This window comes from Arvicola amphibius, chromosome 9 (genome assembly GCF_903992535.2).
Source record: "Arvicola amphibius chromosome 9, mArvAmp1.2, whole genome shotgun sequence".
Classification (NCBI taxonomy): Eukaryota; Metazoa; Chordata; class Mammalia; order Rodentia; family Cricetidae; genus Arvicola; species Arvicola amphibius.
Window position 1 is genome coordinate 82,288,026 of NC_052055.2, and position 27,024 is coordinate 82,315,049.

Here is a 27,024-nt window from a genome sequence, read left to right on the forward strand (position 1 = left end):
ATTCTTCATAGGCACATAGAGGAAAGATGTAGTGTGATTGACAGAAGGAATCTCTGGGCAGCAGAAGGGCTTCCCCACTGGGAGACTTGGGAAGGGAGGAGGAGGTGTGTGGCCTGTTTCCAGTAGGAAACTGTAAATCTCATTACAATTCTTCCTAGGGAATATATGTTGATGTCATTAGAATAAACACATTGCTTTGGAATAAATGAGATTCAACATTCCCAGCAATATATATGTATTTCCCCACTAAAAGTATTTCATTTATAAAACATTAATGCTGTTTCCTACCTTTAAAACACATGCTTTGTTGTGAACAACTGAACAAAACAAATTAAAACTAAGTGTTTTAAGATTTCAGGGGTAATAAGATAAATTCACGAAGATATATGAATTCATTGCATAAAAATGAAGAAAGAAGTAGTGGCACTGCCTATCATAAGCTAGAAATGCTAATCAATTTAAATAGTGACATATACATTATAATATAAAACAGTAGAAGTAACACTATCACAAGTTGGGCATGCTAATTTACTGAAATATAAACATACAGGTGTATTTTAATATTAATGTATCTTTAGATCTATGCCTAAGATTCAAATGTTGTCTTAGGCAGACAGGACCGAGCATAGCAACTGTGTCCCTCAGAGGCTCTCTGGAGTATTTCAGAGTAATGAATCCCATCTTTCTATGGATGGTGCATTGCTTGCCAAACTCAACAGGTTTCACAAGCAAATAAAAGTAGCTTTAACCAAAGCATGCTAAAGTGTTATTGTTTTACATGACTTGAAAGACCTGAGCAATCTCCAGGATAGATGAGGTACTGAAAGGAGCCACAGGAAACAAAAGGGAAGTCATCTAGCCTAGCTTTTTATATGCCATGACTTGATCGAATAACATCTTTTAACACTCTTGTTTCCTGGTCATCTGAAAATGAATCACCCTAGAAAAATAGGTCGTGCAGCTACTCAATGAGAGAGTAGAGAGAAACACATTTCCTGCAAACCAACTTTTTCTCCTGTATTGAACATCTCTCAAAAGCATATTTTAAACAAAATAATGACATACCTAAGAAACTCTCTCCATTCTTTTTTTAACATATATATGATTTTTTTCAAGACATGACTTCTCTGTAGCTTTGGAGCTTGTCCTAGAATTTGCTCTGTAGAGAAGGCTGGTCTCGAACTCACATAGATCCACCTGTCTCTGCCTTCAGAGTGCTGGGATTAAAGGTGTGTGCCACCACCACCCAACTTGGGCTGGAGAGATGGCTTAGTCATCAAAGGCTAGGCTCACAACCAAAAATGTAAGACTCTTTTCATTCTTTAGTGAAATGTATTTGTTCCCATCATCTGTTTTAACTATGTACTTAAGAAATGAATCCCTTTTCACACATAAACACTAATGTATCTAATCTATTAGTTCTGGTTCTCATTTTACCAGTAGGCATGACCTACTAGATCTTGGGACTGGTTTACTTTTCTTCTTAAAGACATTTTAAAATGTGTGTGTGTGTGTGTGTGTGTGTGTGTGTGTGTGTGAGTTGTTTGACTGTATGTATGTATCTGTACCACAAGAATGCAGTACTCTCAGAAGCCAGAAGAGGGCACTGAATATCATGGTACTAAAGTCACAGGCTGCTCTTAGCTTGTCATGAAGGTACTGGGAATTGAACCCAGATCCTCTGCAAGATCAGTCAGTGCTCTCTTAACCACTGACCCATTTCTCCAGCCTCATAAAAAAATGTTTTTAATGATGCACAGAAACATTGAAAGTATGTATGCAATACGGTTATAAGCAAGGATTTTTGGACAAGATCCCTCAAACACATAAAACAAAAACAAACAGCACTTTGGGTCAAAAAAAGTTTGTACATCTTAAATACATGCTTGCTCCTATCATAGAGAGTTTTCTACTCTGAATGATGTGAATTTACATTTTATTATGGTATTCACTAAAATACTTGACATGTTGAAATCTCCTTTCGCCTTCTTTCCTTCCTTCCTTCCCTCTCTCCCTCCCTCCCTCCCTCCTTTCTTTCTTTCTTTCTTTCTTTCTTTCTTTCTTTCTTTCTTTCTTCCTTTCTTTCTTTCTTTTGGTGTCTCCTTGCTTCTCATATCTAAGATCAGCTAAAATCTATTGTTTTGAGTTTGTCTTTTCAATTGATTAATACCTAAGCAGTCTGTGTTTGTTTACTGGTGGTCATTCATGCCAAATATGAACTAAAAAACTTTGTGAGTCTAGCTTAGGAAAAGCAAGAGGTGATATCATTTTTTAAAGGAGAAAATTGAATTTTCAGAGTCATGAAAAAATAAGGCCAGCGTGTTCTATTAGACCTTCTTCAGTTGACAGACAGGCCTTTGCATCACTTACAGAACACTTCACAAATTACAGGAAAAGAAAATGTGTCCGATGCTTGGTAAGGATATAATTTATATTTTAACTTCAAAATATACATATCTGAGGCTGGAGAGACGGCTCATCAGTTAAGAGCCCCTGTTCTTGCGGAGGACCAGGACTGGGTTCCTAGCACCCACCTAGCAGCTTATAACCATCCCAAATTCCAGTTCTAGGAGATCCAACACTGTCTTCTGAAGTCTGCAGGCACCAGACAGACACTCATGCAATGCACATGCATATGTGCAAACAAGACACTAAACACATAGAATAAAATAGACATATCTAAAAATTGAAACAAAGAATAAAGTGTACATCTCTGCACATTTCATTTTAACAGTAGCCCCACCCCACACACACACCATGGGTTTTACATTACAAAATCTTAGGAACTCAAAATCAATTGAAATATGCAAATATTAAATGGGAAAATTCTAGAAATAATTTTTTAAATTTAAATTTAATTACAGAATATTGGGGTTTTTAAATTTTATTTTAGTGCCAGCTATTGCTGTCAATCTCTCCCTTGGACTAATTTATAGACTGGTCTTCATTATAGGTAAGTAATGTATACATAGGAAAAACAGTGTATGCAGGATTTACCGCTACCCATAACTTCAGACACCCACTGGAAGCCTTGCAATATATCTCTTGTGGATAAGGGATGACGCTATCATAGGTCTCAGATAATCGTGACTTAAGTCTTTCTGAGAGAGACTGTACACCATAAATCCAGAAGTCCACCATTTGTATGTTATCTAGGAATAAACAAACAAAGCACTATTTCCCAGGAGAACTCACAGGACAGTGTACATTGCTCTGGTAAGTGTGCCAGAGTCCACGGTCCAGCTTTTGACGTTGCAGACTTAGAAATCAGATGATTTACAATCACAAAACACAGTAGCATGTGCCCCTATCCCCCTGTCCCCGACCCTCTACTCCCCTGCCCCTCATTCCTTTGACTCCTTTCTCCTGGCCTTTGTGACATTTCTCCCTCATGTTGAGCAGTAATCGGTCTCAGAACCTTTGTGCTGTCTGCTTCTCAGGTGTCCATGCCTTATTCTCACAACCTTTGTGCTTCCACTTAAAGCCCCTGCATGAGCCCAGCCTTCCCTGCCTGTCTGATCCTTGTATTACATCATATAGATTTGCCCAATATAGTGAATAAACAGAAGATTCATAATCAAATACCAGATACATGATGATACTATTTTAACGTCAGTATATCTGATACAATGTCTAGAACATCCAGGCACACTTGAAAGCATCATTTGCTATTTATCTAAACTTCAAATTTAGCTTGGTTCTTGAGATTTTATCTAGCCACTTTCCCACACTCTGTGAGCCCAGAGATGATGTTAGCATGGACTACAAAGATAACAGCACGGATGGGGAAAGGCAGAAAGAGTGAGCTGCAAGAATCAACAAGCCGTGGCAGTGAAAGAAGAGTTTATTAGACAGCATGTGTATTAATCAGCGGCAGGTAGTAGGAGCTAGAAGTGTTCAGACTGAGGAGCCACTAAATAATTCAAATGGCTGAACAGAAGTTCATGAATTAAGGGCATGGGATTGTATAAAACTGGGAAGCTGGGTACAACACAGAAGCAATCACTACAGGAAAGAGACAGCACACAGAATGTGAGAAAGTGACTGCAAACTTTTCGCCTTTTTCTGGAGGTTGATAGTTAATAACCAGAACATGCGACTCTAAAGTCTCGACAGAAGAAAAGATGCTGACTAAATCTGATGAAAAACATATGTAAATGACGTGAATTTCTCCAAAGATGACATACAAAAGGCAAACATGCATTGAAAAAGGTTCAGCATCACCAATCATCAGGGAAATGCAAATTCAAACTCAGTGAGAACATCTTGTTCCAATTTTAATTATCATAAAGACAAGAAATAGATTGAGATGGCGAAGAGAAAGGGGGTCTTTTGTTCACCATTGATACAAATGTGTTATTACAGTTTTTGTTGGAAATAGTGTAGTGCTCCTTGGGAAACATGAAACGGAACTAAATATGATCCAATTACCCCACTATAGGACATTCCCAGATGTACTGGAATTATTATACCAAAAATGTATATTTCTATATCTATTACAATATTATTCATAATAGCCAAGCTATAGAAATAACCAAAATGTCTTTTGACAAATAACTGGACAAAGAAAATGCAGAAATTTTAACCATGAAGATGGGTGGAGTCTTGTCATTGGTGGAAACATGAGCAGAACTGGAGAAACTTATATTAAGTGGAATAAACCTTCTGTAGAAAGAAAAATACTGTGTGTTCTTGTTCAGATGTTGGTGCTCTGGTAAAATAGTAGTCACAAGAATCGATACTAGTGTAAAGGTGAATGCCAACTTGGAAGGATCTAGGATCACCAGAAAACAAACGGCTTGGTATATCTATAGGGGACTTCAGTTAGGTTAATTACGGTGAGATGACCCAGCCTAAGTATGGGCAACATCATTCCATAGGCTTGTGTGCTGGACTCATAATAAAAGGAGGAAGCAAGCAAAAACACCAACATTCATTTCTCTGTTTCCTATCTGAGCGGCAATGTGACCAGTCACCTCAGTCTTCTGGTACCATGACTTCCTGGACATGCTGGAAACCGAACCCTTAAACTATGGGCCAAAATAAACCCTTAGTTGTTTATATCGGGTGTTCTGTTTCAGAAACTGGAAAAGCAACTAATACTGAAGGATGAAGGAACAGGAGGTGGGAATGGATTTCAGTGTTCAGTCCTACAGAAGGAGCAACTACGGCTAACAATAATTTATTAGAAACTGTATAAGTAGAGAGAAAATAGAATTTCAAGACTTCCCAACACAAAGAAATGTTTAAGACTATATAAATCTTTTTGGTCACATTTGTCATTACACATAGATTGAACTATCACAGTGCATCCCAAAAATATGAACAAACATTATATGCCAATTAAAATCTTTATCAACAGAGGAAGAAAGAAAGAAGGAAGGAAGGAAGGAAGGAAGGAAGGAAGGAAGGAAGGAAGGAAGGAAGCCAGAGGACTGTTCAGATGTCTGGAATGCACTATGTAGTCTAGGTAGCTGGCCTGCAGGTCTCAAGATTTTGACTGTCTCTTCCAAGAGTCAAAGTTACAAGAATGGGCCATCATACACAGCCTTAAAAAAGGGAGGGTGCATTCTGGGGTATCGAACTCGGGTCATTTAGCTTGAAAGGCGAGCCTTTTACTGACTGAGCCATCTCTCGTATTTTTCAAAAAACTAAAACAGAATTCTTATTGGATAGAGGCAATCAAGGGGCCGGTTTCTGATCTCTTTGCACCTACTTTCTATGTAGCCCAGGCATTTGAGAACAGAATACCACTATTCTATGTTGAAAATAAATCAAAGGCTAACAAAAGTAGACAAAGCATGCTGGGCTATAATATAACAAAACTACTATGAAAAAAAAAGCTGCCATAGATGAGGAAAAAAAGAGTCATAGCTATTTTGGGGAAAGGTCACAAGAGGTCACAAAAGTACCTCCACTACTTAGCTTTGATCCAAACCTCTTCCTCCAAAGAAAATATCTGGTGAGGAGCATGTTTTTGGGTCCCTGTGGTATTTACTTTCCACATGCAGGCGATAAGTACTGCATGTATCCCTATGAGGGTTTTTAGGTGGTCCCATATGAGCACTAAGATTTACTGAAAATAGAGAAGACAAATTTCTATATGAGGTTAATGGGAGATTTTTCTGTCTACAAATATAAGCTATATTTCAGAACAATAACTTGTACCTCTAAGTTGGTAGAGAATGGACTTAGTGAGGTTTCTGTGTTTAGCTTTCGGCCTGTGAGAATCCTTAATACCAGAGAGTACATGAAGTTGGAAAACTGTTTGAAAAATATTCTCTTGGATGGCACCCTGCCATCTATTTGACCTAGGCTTTTCACTCTGGTGTATCTGTTTTTTTAGGATTTCTTATAATAATTCAGTGCTCGCGTTTAAGGCCACATTAAGAGAAGAAACTAACCATGTGATATGGAAGTTCCTATCATAGAGAATCCAGTTTTAAGAAAACTGATTAAAGCCAATTTAAAAGTTGTTGAATATTGTATATATTAATACATTTTTCTTCTCTGTCCTGAAAGCTGAGCTGAAGCTGAAATTGAAGAGTCAAGTTGAAATTTATCAATACTATGAAAATACACAAATGTATCTTTTTCCATAATGGGAATATATAAAGCAAAATGATCAAAAATGGGAAACAGCTGAATTCAAGATTTTTCATTTTATGACATTATTGACTCTTCCATATTATTTTTGAAGTCTGTCCCACTCACAACAATATTTCAGCTCCTCGTTAAGGCTGCCATAGAGCGGAGGACGGCAATGGAGACTGGGGTTACCCTTTATTACATTAGTTTTAACTGTAACTGTTGACAACCTCACCAAGTCCAGAACTGAAACCCTAGCCTCTCCCTCAGATTTGCTAGATTTTATTTTTAGATGTAATCACTTCCCTCCGGTAAATGGTTAGTGACCACACACACAGGTCTGCACATGAGGAAACTAAAAAGGGAATCTTGCCCGTGAATCAGACACACAAGACACAACACAAGAAGAGTCTCCTGCCAGGCCAGGCCCAGTGTGTCATGTTCTCCAACTGTCCCAGTGATGGTAGTGTGCTGACATTTTCAATTAATGTAAATGATATTTGAGATGAAGCAATTTCCATGGCAGGCCAAATGCCCTTCTTGCTCTACAGGCACCCTCTGCCAAATGGCGTGAGAAAACTTGGTGTTTTCTAAATTAATTTCCTTTAGTGTACCTGTTTTCTGAATCTTATTACAATTCAGCTTCTTAGAAGAAAATCTTTCAAAGAAACCAATTCAGTAAGATATTTGAGGCTAGATTACATTTGGGTAGTTTTATATACAATATAACTTGATCAAAGAACTGTGATATTCAATGTAGAAAAGTAAAACATTCGGAGAAATTCCAAAATATGAAAGTTTGGTTATGTAAAATGATTGAGTTCTAGGGATATTCAGTAGACAGGGCCATTATGGTTAATAACGTTTTCTGTACTTGTCTAGAAAAACATATTTTAGTGTACTTTTTTCAAAGTAGAAAGTATGGTAAGTGTTCTTCTTACAATAAATGAGTTATTAAAGCTAGAGATTAAAATAAAATAACAGAAGATAACAAGCTAAGGAATAACACAGGAAAAAATGGCATTTAATTATCCCAAAAGTGAGTATTTTCCCGAGTGCATCACAGTCATCCTGCATCAGATTCAGATGGTTGGCTTGTCAAAGATGGAAAGTACCAAATTGACCATGGCTTCCACGGCAAATGGGAATGTCTTCTAGACAGTCAGAATCAGTACCTGCTGTGATTCTTGCTCTTGCTATAACTGGAGTCATTTGTGTAGACCCTTCAAACCATGTTTTCACTCAATCCTATTTTCTACATACGAGCATGGCCAAAAACACTGTACCTCTCAGCTAAAGATTTATCCTCCATTCTAGGTAAAGGAAGCCCACCCACTCATGTTAAATTGCAAAACATGGCACCTTGGCTTCCTAAAGAAACATAAATTTAAGGGAGCAGATTATCAAAATATAGTTGCTCTCTCTAAGTAACTTCTTACTTTAACGTGGCTGCAGTTGTTAGGAATCTCCATGAAGAAAAGGCACATTCCCTCAAGACCACATGACGAGCACAGAGTATCATAAACACGTAATAGAAAATTTAATTTTCACATGGACTGTTTTTAGGAAATGGGCTTCCTCTGAAATTAGTGATAAATAATCAAGATGTACAAAGATTTGCTAAAAGGTTATAGGTGACAGTTTTTATGTTGTATGTGTATAAACTAAAAGATCTTTATGAGATGGAAGTTGTCCTATTCATCAAAATTATTAAGAAATATTCTAAAGAACATAGACAGAAAGATTCAGTCTTCAGATCTCAAGAGAGATCACCGTATGTGGTTATTGCCAGAGTACATCCCACGTGATCTTTCCCTAGCAAATGACCTTATATATTCACTTCAACTTTGCAACATGAAATGCATGTAGGTTAATGATCTATATAGGCTCAATTAATTTTAAAAGTCAGTGATAAAAATGAACGCTCCAAATTACTGGAAAGACCTTTGGGAGTATTTAAGAGAAGATTCATAAATTTAACACTTGAAAATAAATGTTATCTATTTCTTGGATACTGTAAAGCTTGTCCGCCCTTTGTTTCTCTCATCTGAGACACCACAAGCCGACATATAATTAAACTCTATTTCTTTTTACACTTCAGAGCCTGTTTTTCACTTTTTCTTAATTAAGGGCAGACACGTCCTTGTTAATCCTAATTAGTGGTGAGGTTTTCGACTTATAACTTGAACAAATAATTCTTAGAGGCTAAAATGTGAGATAATATCATATAGACACACAGAGACATGCAAGCATATAATCACACTTACAAGTTCCAACTACAGAAAAAGATAAGATGCATCTGAAAAAGTCTGGAAGTTCACCATGGGCACTCTCTGAAGGTCAGTGGTAGCAAACAATGATTTCTGTTTTCTAGATCAGTAGATCTAATCTGTAGCCTCTCCAATCTTAACAAGATTTGCTTTGATGGATTTTTTTAAATGATTTAAAGACTATATATAACATTTATCATTCAAGGAGAGAGGTGACCCACATACCTGACTTGTCCCTGACCGTCACACAAGTGAAAGCAGGAAGCAGGAACATTGCCACACAGGTCCACAGTTTCCAAGAGCCAGTGTGCCTCATTGTGCCATGAAACCATGGGAACAAACGGCCTCAGATCTGGAATGGCAGAAACATTCAAGTTGAGATTCTGTACTTTGCTCCAACACAGCCACAAAATCAGTAGCAGCAAAGAGAAAACAATTGATTTCTATATATCTTATAATTTTATATGCGGGTATATGATGCTCTAACATGCAACTGAGTGTTTCGATGCATATTTTAATCTTTATGAGTGCTCAGGAAATGTTTCTAGAGTCTTCCTTAGTTAATTAGTCAATTATCTACTAATGATGACAGATTCTCATCACTTAAGTTTTCTCACCTTTTCAATGGTTTTAAAGCCATAACCCTGAAATGATTTCTTTATTTTAAAAATTGTGGTAAAAATATATTGTAATGCAAAATTTGTATTTTGACCATTTCTAGATGTGCATGTCAACGTAATGAAGGTCATTGCCACTGCTTTCCAACCCCCACAACCATCCATCTCAGCAATTCTTGTAGGTTCACAGAAGTGGGTATCTTTGACTGCTAAGTAAGACTTCCCATCTCATTGTCTGCAATTCCTGGTTCTCATTCCACTTTCTTTGCTACACATGGAACTGCTGTAAGTACCTGAATATTGGTTGATTCTGCAACCATTCCACTTTGCCTTCTGGTGACTTTATTTTACTTAACATGATATCTTTGGTGGTGGTGGTGGTGGTGGTGGTGGTGGTGGTAGTGGTGGTGGTGGTGGTAGTGGTGGTGGTGGTGGTGGTGGTAGTGGTGGTGGTGGTGGTGGTGGGGTGTGTGTGTGTGTGTGTGTGTGTTGTGTGTACTCACAAAGGTGCCTACAGTCTTGGCCTTATGGGTGCACATATACATGTGTATGTGTGGAAAGTTGAGGTCAGTGCCAGGTGTCATTTTTCGGGAGCCAGCCTCCTTTCTTTGTGAGACAAGGTCTTTCATTCACCTCACTTTCTCTGGTTAGAGCAGGCTGACTGATGAGCAAGCTCTCTTCCCCATAACTGGGTTTACAGGCACACACCACCCTATCCAGTTTTTCATGTGAGTTCTGGGAACTGATCTCTGCTCATCATGCCTGTGCATCAAGCATTAACTGACTAAGAGCTTTCCTGGCCAATAGTATAAGGACCTAAAAGCTCATTTGTGTTGAGAGGTGTGTCAGAAATTTCTCTTGTTTGGAGCTAGATGATACTTCCCTGTTCCCAAGTACCCATTTTTGTTCATCATCCATCGGTGGATATTCATTTGTTCCCATCTATTGGCTGCTGTGAATGCTCATTCCGAGCAAAGATGTACAGCCATCAACCTGTGCCCCCACTTACAATTCTCTTGGGTATGTGGTGTGAGAGGTCCTTCTGTTTTTGCATTGCTTTCATTGGTTAATGAATAAAGAAAGTGCCTTGGCCTGTGAATAGGACAGAAATTAGGGAGGCCAGAAAAGCTAGGCAGAATGCTGGGAGAAGGAAGGTGGGGAAAGAGACACCATGAAGTGGCCAGAGTCAGACATGCAAAATCTTTCCTGGTAAGCCACTGCCACATGGCAATATACAGATTAATAAAAATGGGTTAAATTAATGTAAGAGTTAGCCAATAAGAAACTATAGCTAATGGTACATGCAGTGATTTAATTAATACAGTTTCTGTGTGATTATTTCAGTTCTGGGTGGCCGGGATGAACTATCGGCCTCCTCCTACAGGTATATGTCCAAAGATAAAAATGCTAAGTGAATCACATGGTTCTCCAACTTTTAGTTTCCTGAGGCAGCACTATCCTGTTTTTCCAAAGCATCCCCACCATTCACATGGCCAATAGTGAGGGGCACTGATTTCTCCATGTCCTCTGTTACACTCCTTGTTTTCTTTCTTTTTGATCGATACTATACTAATGGTTATTAATGTTATAACTATAACAGTATAGTAATGCTATACTAATGACTCCTTGTGGTTTTGATCTGTATTTTCCTTAGGATTCGTAATGCTAAAGATGTTTCATGTACATTATGGCCATTCTTATGTCTTCTGTGGAGAAATGACACTCACACTTCTCTGTTTTTAATGGTTAACTGTTGTTGTGCTTTCATACATTCTGAGTTTTGACTCTTTATATCATCTTATAATTAACAAATGTTCTCTCTTATTTCACAGGTTTCCATTCATTCGACTGACTGTATCCTTTAATAAATACACTTTAAAATATACTTTATTTATTTTTTCATTTATTGCCTATATGTTTGGCATAAAATACCATGATTCAGAATTTTTAAACACAATCCCATTGTTCATGATTTTGTTTGAGAGTGTTATATTTATATACTATGGCTTAATTGACATAATAATATTTTATTATCTTGTTATGGGATTGCGTTCCACTCCTAAAATTACAACTGCACAGATGCAATCTTCATACTGTTTAAAGGGAAACTGATACATGAAATGCCAAGTGGACATTTTCTAATTGTCTGTTGACATCACTGCCTTTAAGAATTTATATTCTCCCTCTACAGGTAGTACAATGAGAGTTTCAGCATACAAAATCCATAGAGGGCCTGGAGGGTTTGCTCAGTGCTTAAGAGCACTGGCTACTCTTCCAGAGGACTTGGGTTAGAGTCCCAGCACCACACAAGGCAGCTCACATTGACTTGTTATTCCAATTCAGCTGATATGATGCCCTATTCTTGCTTCCATGGACATCAGGCATAGAATAAATGCATGCAAGAAATCCATACACACACAAAATAGTGACAGATAAAATATATTTAGATACTTATAACAATTTTTCTAAATTTAGCATTGTTTAAATTAACTTTACTGTAGTGAATTAGCAAAAATGGAAATAGCTTGGAAGGAAAATGTACTAGATCCCTCAATTTTATTTGATAAATACACTTTTATTAGAAATAGCTATTCAAGAGTCATAAATCACTTATTTGCCATTATCTACATTTTAATAAAGAGCCAATCATGACAGAATTCATCACACAAATGTCTAACTTCTGTCAAGAGATTTTCTATAGAGAACAGTAAGCCCACCATTTTGATAGTCTACATACACATGCCAAATACTCAATTCAGCGTTTTGAAATTAATTCAAGATTCTAGATATTTCTGGATGAATAACTAGAGGCAGCAATTTCAATATTAAAACTGTATGTGTGGTTCTAAATAACAAACATCTGGTCGTAAGTCTTATTTATTTTGAATTTTAGTAAGACATACTCCTAATCCTCACACAACCTTGCAAATTTATCACAGCTTTTATTTCTTGTCTTTTAGCAACTGTTAAGTAAATGTATTCTGGTTCAAATAAATTCTATAGATAATTTTGATCCAATTGCCAAAAAGATCTATGATTGTATTTTAACTGGGGGGGGGGGGGGGGGGTTTTTTTCAATTGATCAATTAGCACTGTAACATAGTAGTTAAAATCCTGACTTCCTGTGTGAGTTCTCCTAATTGTATGCAAGTTGCAGAACATTTTTAAGTTTTGATTCATTCACCTGCAAGCTAGGATCACTGACATTGAACTATGTGCTCTAAAGATGTCTGCTGTTATAGCTACTAAAGAATAATTAGTCTAATTTGCAGCTACATTTATCTCTTCTGCTCAGGTTGATTTGGTATCTGAAAAGGAGAAGTGTTAAATGGTTCTAGAAATTCATTTTCATCAAAACTTTGGTTCCTGTTACAGCAACAAAGAACTAGAGAGCGATAAAGTCGCAAGCATACAAAGTAGATCTTGACAGCCCCCAACAATTTTTCAGAGACACGCAGAGGATTACAGAACTTAGCATTAACCTTATTTATCCAGAGAGTTTTAAGTATAAGACCATATGATGAGTAGATCAAATGTTTGAGTACTTGAGCCTCCTACCACTATCTTTCAGTGAGATCAGCATTCACTCCTCATCTTAACCCAGTCCCTTCTGAATTTCCAATAGGCAAGCCTTCATCCTTCTGTAAACACTCACTGGGTTCCCAAACTTCACAGTGCCCATAATCTCTTCTAACCTCCCTACAGATCCATTGTTTCATACTTGACTTTTTCTATTTGTCTGTCTGCTTGCTTACTAACATCTATCCACCTGTCCATCTGTCTATCTATCTATCTACCTATCATCCATCTATGTGTCTATCTATGTATCTATATGTCTATTTATCTATCATCTAGCCATGCATTCATGCATCTATCAACCATCCACCTACCGATCTCTCTTCTATCCAGTTGGTTACGTCATTTCTATCATCCACTTTCTCATTTCAGTAGCTTGTATTTTCTAGATTTTTTTAAGTTATGCTGGAGGCATTTTCTGGGTTGACCACCAATAAAATTGCCATGGAAAGAACTTTTCCATATCTTTCTGAGTCTGTTCGCTCTTTTTTTCCCTGTCTCCATCCCAGACACATGCTGAGTTTGGGATGCTGGTTGCTGCCCTAAGTTTACCACTGTTTCCCTCTTGAATTTCTTCATATCAGAATGTGGCAGTTTTCTATATGTTCCCTCAGGTTTAGGTAAGATGATTATCAAGATAGTTTTGTAAATTAACTCAAGCCAATTGTAGTAATGAGGCTAGCAGGCCTGGCTCCCGCACGGCTAGCTTAAAACCCGAAATAACAACACACAAACTGTATTCATTTAAACACTGGCTGGCCCATTAGTTTCAGCCTCTTATTAGCTAATTCTCACATATCTTGCTTTAACCCATATCTAATAATCTATGTAGCACCACGAGGTGGTGGCTTACTAGGAAAATTCTAGCGTATGTCCATCTTGGGCCAGAGCTTCATTGCATCTGACCCAGAGAGGAGAGGCATGGTGATTGCCTGAAGTGTCTGCCTCACTTCCCTTCTTCCCAGCATTCTGTTCTGTCTACTCCACCCACCTAAGGGCTGGCCTATCAAATGGGCCAAGGCAGTTTCTTTATTAACCAATGAAATCAACTCAAAGAGAAGATCCTCCCACATCAGCCAATGTTATAACAACTTAGTGCTTTGCTTTTTACAACTGAAGTTAAGCTCTAGGACAGATGTCCCAAGTCTTCCCAGATCAGTGTAACCTAGAGCTACAAGATAGTGTATGCAGAGGCAGAAGTTTCTTAACACCCTGGAATTGCTTTCTGGAGAGCCTTACAAAGCCGTCTACATTTTTAATAAAGGTATAGAAAAATATTTGTTCTATGTGGTTTCATTTTCTAAAATAAAATATATTTTATGTGTAGCATTTATTTTAATACTCATAGTTCAGAAATATATGCCTGCCTCTAATATTTACAGGGTACAGAATAAGAAGGCTATGTAACATATGCCTAAATATTTGAAAAAAAAAATTTTTGGTTTTTCGAGACAGGGTTTCCCTGTGTAACAGTCCTCGCTGTCCTGGAACTAGCTCTTGTAGACCAGGCTGGCCTCGAACTCACAGGGATTCACCTGCCTCTGCCTCCCAAGTGCTGGGATTAAAGGCGTGCGCTACCACAGCCTGGTCTATTTGAAAAAAAAAATTAAAAGAGACTAGGAACATTGATTTTAAAAACATACATTTTCCCCTTCTACCCAAGCAAATATCTTGGGCTGGAAGATGGTTCAGTCAGTTGAGGCACTTGCTGTCAAGCCTCGGGAACTGAGTTTGCTCCCAGAACCTAACTGACTGAAGGAGGAAGATGCGACATGCTTGCCTGGGCCCTAAGTCTTGTAATTCCACAGGCATGAATGCTCGTGAAATGATCCATCTGGAAGTCTTGGGTCCAAGTCTAGGTTTGCTTGATCAAGACGCTTTTGTTATTACAATGTGTCATCTACTAGCAGGGTGCAGGTCATGGCTCTCGGATCATTATATATCACATCCTAAGTATTCGTTTATCCCCTGTCAAGATCCCAATCAGAACATTGATAGTTCCTATCCAGATCCACACAATGTAAAGACATACTTGTGCGTGTGCTCGGCACTGACAGGCCCTACACAGACAACAGTGGACCTTCTAAAGCAAACCTCTGAAATCCTTCAGATAGCCCTGCCTGAAACCTATTTCTAACTGCTGTGACAGCAACCACATAGTGGATGTCTGAATGCCTGGTCCTGATCGCTACTTATAACTCAAATATTCTCCTCCACCCTTTGCTGACCAGATAAGTTTTGGATAGTGTCTCTTATTCTTATTCCACTTATCAAAATTTTTAAAGCTTTTATAAAATCTAATGGATTTTTAAGAAAGACAAGTTTTGAAGAATTCCATGTTATGTTTTATAACATAAAGTCTATATTTGTACACAGAAAATATGAACAGTACAGGAAGGATCAACTGAAAGCTTTATTCCTTAATTTGATTGATATGATGAAAGCCCTACTATGTACCATTAATTGGGCGGAGATATAGCAATGAGTCAAATAAAAGTCTGGTGCTAGGGCTAAGAGATGCCTCAGTAGTTAACAGCACTTGCTGCTTTTGGAGTGAACCTAGGTTTGGTCCCCAGAACCCACATAAGGCAGCTCACTGCTGGCTGTAAATGCAGTTCCAGGGAATCTGATGCCATCAGGTCTATATGAGCACCTTTTTGAATGTTATAGACATAAACTCATGTAATACACATACACATAATAACCACAATAAGTAAATAAGTGCTTAGTGTCACTGTGGTCCACGAGAGAAAAGTAAATAGGGTAGATGCCTAATTTTCAAACCAAACTCTCTTGACTATCCTCCAGTATGTCCGTGTGCAACTCCAGCAGGAAGGTCTCATTGTGTAAATAAGCAAAATAACAGGTGTCACACGTCTGTTCTCTTGTCAATCTTGAGAATCTAACTTTTATGAAGAGAAAAAACAAGCCAGCAGAAAAGTCATCATACAGAGTTAAAATCTGAAGCCAATAATCAAATACAATTGCTCTGTTATAGATGTGCTGTTATTTTATAATTTCACCATTTGTTTTACTAATGAAATTAAAGTCAGTCCACAGAAACCTCCCACCACTTGAACAAGGTTTCTACCCTCTTAAAAACTGCACAGAAATCTCCCCTTTATGCTTTTGTTACAAATCCTGTCAAAGTAGGAACACATTAAGTTTCAACATCGTCTTCAATTTCTTCTTCACTCTCCACAGCACTTCAGACCTGGAGAAAAGCCTGTTATGTCTCTGTAAAGCATGTCTTTTGAAACCCTGCACACTTTCTCCACACACAAAAGAAGTCTGTTCCCTTTGGTGCCATTTCTAGTCCTGAAAGCTACAACAGATTCTGCTAGACTCTTTTCTAGTGTTACAACAGCTACAACAAGACTCTTTCCCTCCACTCTTGTTTCCTTAACTTCCATTTCCCAACTGCTGAAAATTGATCTCTTCTTCCTCCTCTCCCGACAAGGCTTTGTAGGTATTCTGGGATATCTGCACACCAGTGATTAGCACACCAGCAGAGTGCCAGATTGCAGCAAAGTGTGGGAAGTCCTGCCTAAGAATTCTTTCTCTGAACCCATGAGGGCTCTCTTTTCCATCGTCAGTGATGTTCCATTTTGTACTGTGAAGCAAGGGACTTAAGGCTCTGGTACAGTGGAGCCTTACCTCTCCAGCTCCCTGCTTATCTACTGCTTTCCAAACTGCCCCTTCAAACTAGAAGCAGGACCCCAAGTACCATGCTTCTGCCCCTGCTTTCAGGGTGTGCACTGGGGATCAAAAGAAGGCTTGGTACATAATGAGCACATTCTACCTATGAATGACAACCGCAGTGCTGACTGTGCTTTTTACACCTTATTTATTCATTTATATTGTTTGCTTATTTCCTGGAGAAGCATTCTTCCAGTCTTCTCACCACCTGGGTACTCTTATGCTGCCTTTACCTTGCTGTCTGAAAGCCAGCTGCTGTGTGGTCTGTGAGCACCATCCTAGGCAATGTTCGCTATCCCCTGCCTTTTGAGCTCACTAATCTCCACTCCTCTGCATTGGCAGTCTCTACTACGCAGTGAGAACTGATTTGCATTGTCTCCACTCTCAAAGAAAAATAAATGGTTGCATTTTATTCGTTCATCCCCTGCAAACCTAGCATCCGTAGGCAGCTATGAGACCAGCTGGAAAAAGGAACACAGTCTCCGGCAAATTTTTAGATGAAAGCAAAACAGATATTGAGAACTATGAGCCAATATAGTGACACCTGGATTACTTCATATTTGTAGAAAGATACATGTGAAATAGGAGTTGTAGGGAAGTATAAAAAATTGCAAAAAGAAGGCTTGGTGAATTTAATTTCGTGAGATTCAAAAATAATAACAGTATTGAAGTGGGTCTTTGGCATCACAAAAAAACACTCCTTGACTGCGAATATTTGTAGTACTGACCAATTCGCTTAAATACTTCAAAGTTCTATAGAATCACTCCTTTCATTTCAGAAATAGTGCTCACTTCCCAGAAGACGTCCACCCTCCCATTTATGTGCACACACCTAAGGGTTTGTCTCCCTTCTTGACAGTGCATCTGCTTTGTTGACATGCCACTCACAATGACAGCTGTCTGCCATAGCTTCGCAGATACCCCAGATCTCAGCAACTGCAACTGGCCGACACTGCCTTCTCGTTACAAGCTCTAGTTCTGTTTTCCGTAGGCCCATCCCTACCTCTGACAGAATTTTATATTGAAAGATTTGTATATTTTCCCAACTCATCCATCTTTTCTTGTTTCTCTTTTATCTGAATGGCTCTGTAGGCTTCCTGATAAGATAGTCTTAAAATCGCATGACTGCCTTTGATTTCTTAACAAATAAGAGGGGCGTTTCCAATTCACAATCTACATATGCATAAGATAGGCCTGCTGGTCTGCCATCACCGTCTTTCTGTTAATTTCAGTGTGCAGCCTCCTCACCTGGGTATCTTGCTGGTGGTCTACACAACAGCATCCAGTGACCCCTGCTCCTTAGCCTCCCCATTCCAGTCTTCTTGCCATCTCTCCTCATCCTAGACTTCCCATCACCTGTGCTATCTGTCTTACCAGGCACATGAATGCTCCCCCTCGACACCTTTAAGCCTTCATACATGACGTTCCTTCTGTCTCCCCTGCTTGCTCAGCCTATCTGTTCTCTGCCTCTTTGGATGCAAGCTCGCAAAAAGGCCTACAATGGCTGGCGTGATTGAACTCAGCCCATTCCCAGCCCGCAGTATCCCTTCAAGGCTATGTATTAGTCTGTCTGCTGTCCCACTTCTTTGTATCCCTGCTTGCTTTTCATTTGTCATTTGGATTTCCACTTAAGATGCTATTAGTCGCTTTCCTATGGTTCCTGTCTCTAGAACCGCGCACTCAGAACCCACTGCCCATTTCTGCTGCCTCAGGAAAAAAAAAAAAAAAACTGAACTGAGATTTCAGCAAAAGAGATCAAACTGCAGGACCAGAAAAATAGATGGAAAGTTTCCATTTTTGAAGAATACCATGGACTCCCATCTGTTTGGAAAGGATTTGAGGAGAGCAATGATTCAGATACAAACATAATTGCAGGGCTTTCTTCCCTTCCCTTGGGCATTTCTCTTACCTGTCCATATGGAGCCACTCTCCCTGCTCTATTATCACAGATGTCCTTTCTCGGGACACCTCACTTAGGTTTCTGAACACTCGCAGAAATCGTTCTGATCAAAACCACGTGGAAGCACCCAGGCAGCTACTTCCAACATTTCCTTTTGGAGGGAGAATGAGTTCTCTAGCCCTGGCAGCTACCTCCTCTTTTGTGCCCTGAAGAATTATCCCTCTCAGATATTGTACTGTCCGTTTGTCTGGGAACTGGGAAATTACAGTTTGCACCATGAAAACATCCCGACTCCTCCTTTGCAGGAGCCTGGTGGCGAGCTCTTTACTTAGAAAGAGCCCAGCAGCTTTGCTTGCCTTGTCGGGAGAACCTAAAGGCCACCCTTATCAAGCCAGACTTCTTTCCCTTCTCTCACAGAACAACCGTGGGCCTTGGTTTGTGCAGGACTGTTGCTTTCATTAGCTCCCTTCCTTGGCCGTGGGGAGTGGGCAGATGTAAATTCCTCTAAAGCGCCTCTACCTCCTCTCCTAGGAGAGACTGGAAGTAAGTAGTCTCTGAATTGGCGATGGGGTGGGAGGAGGCAGCACAATTTATTTCTGTTACTCTTCCATTTCCCAGCCTCGAGCTAGGTCTCACATCACCCACTGTCGCAGTTCCTGGATGGTTCTATTAAAAGTACACATTTTCAGCATCTGGGTCCCATTCTTTCTACTGCGGAGTCTACTGTCCCCCGAGACCCACCATGCGTTCACCTCTGCCTCCCTCCCATGCAGTGGGGAACCTGCGCACCCACTCGACTGGCTCCAGAGCCTTCCACGACCTAGCTAGGGTAAGGTTAAGCTTCATCGCCCGCCTGCTTCAAAGGAGCTGGCTTGCGCGGTGGCGCGCTTGGTTCCGGGCCAACAAACTTCTCCCGGGCCGTGCGCGCTGCCTCCCTCCTCCCGGTCACGGTGGCTGCGGCGCCGGCCGGATTCCCGCAGAGCTGAGGGCCGCGGGCGGAGGCGGGGCGGCGTCCCCTTGCGCCGGGACCCTGACGTCCCCGCGGCGGCTGCCGTGGCAGTGAGGACGGCGGGGACGGCGGCTGCGCTCCGGCCGAACGCGCTGCGCGCTCTGCGGGTTGAAGAAGGCACAGGGCCGGGTACTCGAGGACCAGTCCCGGATTCTCGCCCCCGTCAGCCCAAGACTGGCTCAGGAACCCCCGTGGGAGTCGACGTGGGTAACTCCATGGAGGACTCGGGCGTCCGAGCTTGCGCGTCCTGGCTTTCGCCTCTCCTGGCACTGCATCCCAACCCCAGACCACAGCCCCGCAGAATTAGTAGCTTGCTCTGTGTGTAGCCCTGTGGATTCTCCTTCAGTGTCCGTTCCACCCGCATCAGCATCGCTCACACTTCTGCCTTCCCAAACCCATCCAGAAAACCCACCGAGAACTAAAGTGGAACGCGCGAGCCCGCGTGACCTGGACGCACAAAATACGAACCACATTATAGGTAGCGTATCAAAGTGGCCTGATCTGGCCAAATGCACTCGGTCCCCTCGGCTGGAGGGTAGGAATGCGTAACCGCAGGTGGGCAGATTTACCCCCGAAATATGTGCACATGTGCAGTACCGGTTTGACATTTTCTTAAAAAGCAGATGCAGGCAAATGACCAGAAACACAGCTTATGACAGAGACCAGGCTAGTGTAGGAGACATCAAGCAAAACGGCCGGTGGTAGAGCAGAGCAGCTTACCTTGGGTTGGTGTCGGAGCCCCTGGGAGGCGCGGTGGAGTCCGGACAGGGCTGCCGCACCACCGCGGAGTGGCCCGCGCCAGCTCCCAGCGAGTGGAAGCGGGACGCATCTCTGCCCTTATTCGTCCCTCCAGTGTGACCCTCCCACTCGGTGAGCACGGAGGACTCCGCAAGACAGTCTTCAGCCAACTCGTGCCCAGGTTTTCCTTGATCACACAGAGCTGGGAATTAGGTCTTTCAGGTTTCTGTTTTAATAGCAATATCATAGAAGCAATGACAGTTGGAGGCAGACCCTTTCACACTTCTGACTATGAAGAGTCCTCAAAGTACAATGTGTGGCACACGTTCACAGGTAGATAATTGGCTTTTTAACCGTTGAGCTAAAAATAAAAAGGGGATCATGTATATTTTATTTTTCACTTCCATGTCTGGAGTTTATTTTAAGTTAATCGAGTTGGCTCGAGTTCTAATCACTATCCTGCATGTAGGTTTGTGTTTGCGTAAAGGTATATTGTGACTGTTAAATATATAATCTTCTTAGGGAGTGATGTTATAAATACTGATCTTTTAATTCTTTGAGTTTTCTTCTGATATGTGGAGGGAATGGATATAGCAGCAAATATACAGAAAGTATATATGTATTTTCAGATCTATATTTATAGTAGATATATAAAAATATTTATATACATATAGTGTGTGTGACTTTTTAAATTTTAGAATTTGGAAGATTAAGCCAAGGAACAGAGAACATTTAATGAGTTTTTTCTTTAGTTATGTGTTGACACAGTTGGAGTTAAAGATGTATTATTGATCCATAATGATGGATATTGGGAAAATGTTACCTCAGAACCATGCGCATAAGCTTCATGCACTGAGGGTCACAAATCAAGGTATACATAAAATCGGGGTGGCAAAGATTTTTTTTTAATGCTCAGAACGAATTTTAAAAGAGCTCATTTTCACCTCATCGGAGGGAGACCATTACACCATCACCTGGTAGATGTTAAACCCACCTGTGACCCTGAAGAAAAACACTTAACAGTTTGAGAGTTCTCAGAGTGACAGGAACCACGTTGGGATTTCAATCCCTCTGATGTGTCTCTTCCTCATGTGATTTCTGTTACCAATTTTTGGTTGACTCTGGAAAGAGGCCAAAGAAGGAGGCTATCACATGAGTCGAGCACCCGAGGTGACCATTTAGAGATGTGATTCATAAGCCTTTCCTGGGCTTCTGGTGAACCTTTCCATTTGCTCAAGTATCCTTATTTCACTGGTGTTCCCATTTGTCAATTATCGTTTAAATTCGTCGTCTTTTGATGCCCGGTTTTACAGACTACTAAAATCAGGTATTTGCCTCCTACTCATACTCTTTAAAAGAAAACGTTTAAGCTATATGGCAAGACATCCACAATTTTGACTCCACTGTTTCAATAATTTCATAACCTTTAGTGTTTATGAAAGAACCAAGCACAGTTTTGTTTCTATGTCATAATTCTCATTTTGTTACATATAACACTGAACCAACAAAATTTTGGACACCATTGGAAATTAATAAGTAAGTTTAAAACACTGTCATCAGTTACTTTCTCTGTTCCTAGACACACCTGAAGGAGTGTGTTCTCCCTCTCCCTCTCCCTCTCCCTCTCCCCCCTCTCCCTCCCCCTCCCCCTCCCCCCCCTCTCTCTCCCTCTCCAGGAAATGGTTTGAATCTAGACTGGTTTTATGATCCCGACCAATTTTGTCCATACGTTTTGAGGTTTATCAAGTTTTTTGTTGACTTTTAAAGTGACTTCAGGTAGAAAGACAATTAAACCAAACACCTTTTATGTATCGAAGTCAAATACAACTCTAAATGATCCCCTTGACTCTGGAGCTGCTGTGGGGGGGGGGGGGTGGCGGGGGAGGGACGTCTCTGAAAATAGCCAAGGAATTTAAAATGACTAAATTCCCACAACAAGCTATAGAACTTGTCACATCCAGCTTCTCTCTCTCTCTCTCTCTCTCTCTCTCTCTCTCTCTCTCTCTCTCTCTCTCTCTCTCTCTCTCTCTCTCCTCTCTCTCTCTCTCTTCTCTCTCTCCTTAAATCTTTAAGATTTAAAATCACAACCTACTTTCAACATGTATGCCTCATAGAAGACACAGTTCACTATTTGTGACCCATGAGAGACAAGTTTCTTTTGAAGTATCTTAAATCTTCATATTTGTATGCTCTGCTTACATAAACTAGGCACACTGCAACCTATCTTGATACTTTGGGCAGATTAAATGTATACAATGTGTTTCTGTTAAGGCTCCCGACTCAACATCTTTCAGTTTCCTGTATTTTCTGCATCTGTACTCCCAGCCAGGCTACTTCTTTTCTCCTTTGTTATTTCTTTTACTTTTCTCCTTCACAGTTTCCATTTCTTCCAAGAAGGAAGAATTCCAGCATTGCCCCCAGCTAATTTCTTAGTTACCCAAACATGAAAGTGTTCATTCTTTATTGACTTTTCAGGGCACAGGCATACATGACTTTCATGCATGTCCCATGGAAATACTTCAATGCACCCATAGTGGATGAACAGAACTCACTGTTAGCTGTAATTGCCAAATCTGACTTGTCGTTGTTCAAATGCCCTTCCCATTATACTCCTTTCTAGACTAGTGTTACATTACGCCATTTTTATTCATATCAAGTCTAAATCCTCACAAATCATCCAAAGCAGGCTAGGCATCTGCTGATTTTAAAGTCTTGTTTTGCCACTGTTCCTGAAAAATCCTTGTCACACAGAAATTAATATTCCGCGGTTCGCCTTTCTCTTTGCTTCCTTTCCTGGAAGAATCTATAGCTCATGACGTGGACTCGGTTTACAAGCGATGGGGGAGGGAGCACAGCTGCATCTTTCTCCTGGTTTCTTCGTCCCTCCTCCTAGGATCAGTGACACTGAAAGGAAATATGCTAAAACACAAGTGACTGGCCGAGTCATGGGGACAGTTTAGCAACATGCGCTAAGTTCTCAAACACAATTTAAGAGCAACAGAGTGACATGCCCGGGTAGGAAAATTAGTCACCAGGGGAAAAAACCCCAAGAGACAAATTACCCAGAAATATATTGGGTAATTTGTCTCTTGGGGTTTTTATATGCCATAAACTCATGATGAAATATTTAACTTAGTTAGCATTAGAAGAAATACACATTCATTTTTTAAAATTCTTCCTTTCACCTATTTTTTTCAGGATTGAATATTGGTAATTGTGAGTGATGTTGGTGGAAGCAAAGAGCATGCTCCACAACTCGAGAAGTATAGAATAGCTCAGTCTTGCTAAAGGACAACTTAGCCACATGCATTTCAAATGAGGGAAAATAAAGCAGGGTGGGGCAGGTGTCAATTGCATAGTAAATTCTTATAAAACAGTAACTGGCTATTTTGAGGGTAGGATTATAGGGATTTTCTTTCTTTTGCTTATCTGTAGCATATAAAGTTTCTACAGTGCACACGCAACTCTACTATAATAAAAATATAAAAAGCACAACAGTGTGTGCTGTTCTGTCTCAGGCATGTTGATAAAGCTGTGGTCTTAGGGGAATCAAGAAACTGGCTTTGTCAGTACTTTTTTAAAAAATCAAATAAGCCGGGTGGTGGTGGCACATGCCTTTAATCCCAGCACTCGGGAGGCAGAGGCAGGCGGATCTCTGTGAGTTCAAGGTCAGCCTGGTCTACAAGAGCTAGATCCAAAACTACAGAGAAACCCTGTCTCAAAAAAGAAAAATCAAATAAGAGCATTTTGAGTATAAATTCATATGTAACTTGGTTCATTTAAACTGGGTCAAGTGAATTCATTAGGAAATGGGTTATCTATCAAGCCATCAAATCATTTAACATATATTTCAAATGGATTTTAAATCCAAAGGCAGGTTTAATGTAGCCCTGCTCCTTGGTGTTTGACGTTTGGTAAGAACACACACTCACATGTTTAATTACAACATTAAGAGAACATGCAAAGCATCACAAGCAAAGGAGATCTAAAAGATGAAGACACATCAGAGAAGACCATCTTCTCTCATGAACGTCAAGTTCTTAAAATTGTAGTAGATAAAATGCCACCACCTTTTTGTCAATCTGAATAACTACACTTCCAAATCATTGCACGATCTTAGTTCTAGGGCGGGCATTGGACTTCTCAGTTTGTGAAGTTATAAGCTTATCATTTCATTAATAAGTGTTTGCCCAAAACATCAACAGAGGGCGAGGGCGCATGTCTCTTGTGATGAGAACATGAGGTTTCTTGTTTCCTGCAGATTTAAATCCTTTCCCCTGGAATTCAAGGGAGTAAACTCTACCACCCCAATCTACTCCTACCTGTTCTCTCAGTCACAATCAGATTCGGTGACTTGGAACCCCAAGCAGAGCGTGTCTAATGCTCACTCACCCTGCTGCCTCCAGCTGAAATGTAGAAGAGCCACTGAAATCCTGCCCATCGGTCAGGGATTATTTAGGTGTCACGGTTAGCATGACTCCCTTCCTGCCACCCTCCATGTATACAAACCCTCCCCTCCCTCTCTACAGGGCGGTGTACGGTCCTGCTACAGTGACAGTCTGTGTTCCTCTGCCCGGCTTCTCACATATTTCTACACCTGTCTCTCTGGTGGAGGTCAAATAACCAAGGACACACAATTTTTAATGACAACTATGGATTGAGTATATGAAAAAAAATGATAGGCTCATTTTTTTCCTTCTAGCTGAGGGAATGACATTACCCCACTGATAAAAATCACTGGGCAAAGTATTCTTACAATTAAAAAAGCCTCCGGAGTATAGGAATTATGAGGACAGCAATACATCAAGACAGGACTTTCACTAGTTTAAAACACCATTGTATGTACTCGTTACTTTTTCCTAATTCAAAATTAATTTCCACTATAAAAATTAGAATATAATACCATTTGATTTCTTATTTGTTTATCTTTTTTTGAGTCAGAGTTTCTCTGCCTAGCCTTAGCTGTTTTGGAACTCACTCTGAGGACCATGGTGACCTCCAATTCACAAAGCTGAGTTCTGCCTCTACCTCCCAACCGCTGGCATTCTCCACACAGCACGACTTCTTACTAGGTTACAGCTCTTAAAGGATCAAATACTCTCTATTTGAACTTTGTTGTTATTCATGAACATTCTTAAGCAGCTTATCTCACCTACAAAATAATTTTAATAATATCTCCGTATTGGCACAGTACTGCTTATATATTAGCTAGGTTTATGTCCACAATATTGTGATTATTTTCCCTGAAAATTCTTTGCAGTGGACATCTGTTTTTCACTCAGAACTTATTTAGCTTGATCCATAAGAATCATAAAATCAAAACTGTGTTTCTAGAGAGTTCATCAAGTATTGTTCATGATGCTAAGTCCTTTCTATACTTGGTTCTTTAGAATGTGCAGTGGCTCCGTTGTCCTACTCAGACACTGAAGGCCCTGGGCTATGAACAAATCACAGGCAGAGTAAGGATTTCCGCGCAAGCCTGTCTCATTCCACAGCCAGGTGTCACTTCACTAGGATGCAGGACCTTGTCTTCAGCAGCTTCTATCAAACCTTCTTGGAACTTTGCCTCTCAGTACTACAACCATCAGTGGGTTGTATCAGCAGGCATTCACGAGAAGCAGAGGCCCACAAGCCCTGAGAAACTTACAGCTCGTTCCTCACTAAATGCTAAGAAAACACATAAAGTCAGCATAGCAGTCCTGCCTAAGAATGAATTGATTTTACTTCACATGTCACTCAGGCTGGCTTCAAACTATGTAGGCCATGACAACCTTGGATTTCTGGTGCTTCAGAGCCAGATCATCGTCAGGTGCCACCAAAATCTCTTTCCTGTGGTGATAGGCACTGGAGCCAGGGTTCCATATTCTAGATAAGAATACCACAAACAGAGCTACACCCTGAGCCAGCAAATCATCTCAAGGAATGCAAAACTGTAGATGGTGTTAAATGGAGCTAGCGTTATTTTATTTATTCAGATGCCCTGCTGCAATGTGCTTTAACTATTTCCAAAAAAGAACGAGAGTTACAAGACAGCAAACTGGGCAAAGAGCATTTCCAAGCTGAGTACTCAGCTAAGGCATGAATACAAAGTAAGAAAATTCGGCCAAACTCTGCTCTCCATTACGGATGACAGAATTACCTATCTTTTCAATATTCAAAAACATCCTTGCTGTCAAATAATGTTACCACAAGCCCATGTTTTACCTATCTGAAATGTAAACCTTTATGTTTATAGAACCCCTTCCAAGTAATCATGAGTGGTCATGCAACAAGTGAAAAATTATGAGACTTAATAACTCTATACATGTTCTAAGTCACTTCAAGTGTTAGCCAAAAACCACAGCTTTTTTTTTCTTTTTCTACATAGATCTGTTTTACTTACACACCCCACTTCCAGTTTTGTTGTTGTTACTGTGGTTGTTTGAGAAAGGGTCATCTCGTTATGTAGCCATAACTGTGCTGGAACTCATAGAAATTCACCTGCTAGTGCTGGAATTAAATGTGTGCACTGCTACACCAGGCCCATGTTTGTTTCATTCTTGAAACCTCATCATAAGCTTTAGTGTTTCAGATAGCCACAGTGAAATTTCCTCAGCACATTATTTTTCGAAGGCTTTGTCTCACTAA

The 27,024-nt window shown here is 40.2% G+C and overlaps 1 protein-coding gene across 1 annotated transcript in view; it reads right to left on the bottom strand.

Annotated features, from left to right (window-relative positions):
* Window positions 1-9,174, bottom strand: part of Col19a1 (collagen type XIX alpha 1 chain) — a 302,587-nt gene extending 293,413 nt beyond the window's left edge. The window contains exon 1 of the mRNA XM_042055762.1: window positions 9,084-9,174. Coding sequence (XP_041911696.1) covers window positions 9,084-9,174 — 91 coding nt within the window. The remainder of the gene's footprint in view (window positions 1-9,083) is intronic.
* Window positions 9,175-27,024: the final 17,850 nt, after the last annotated feature.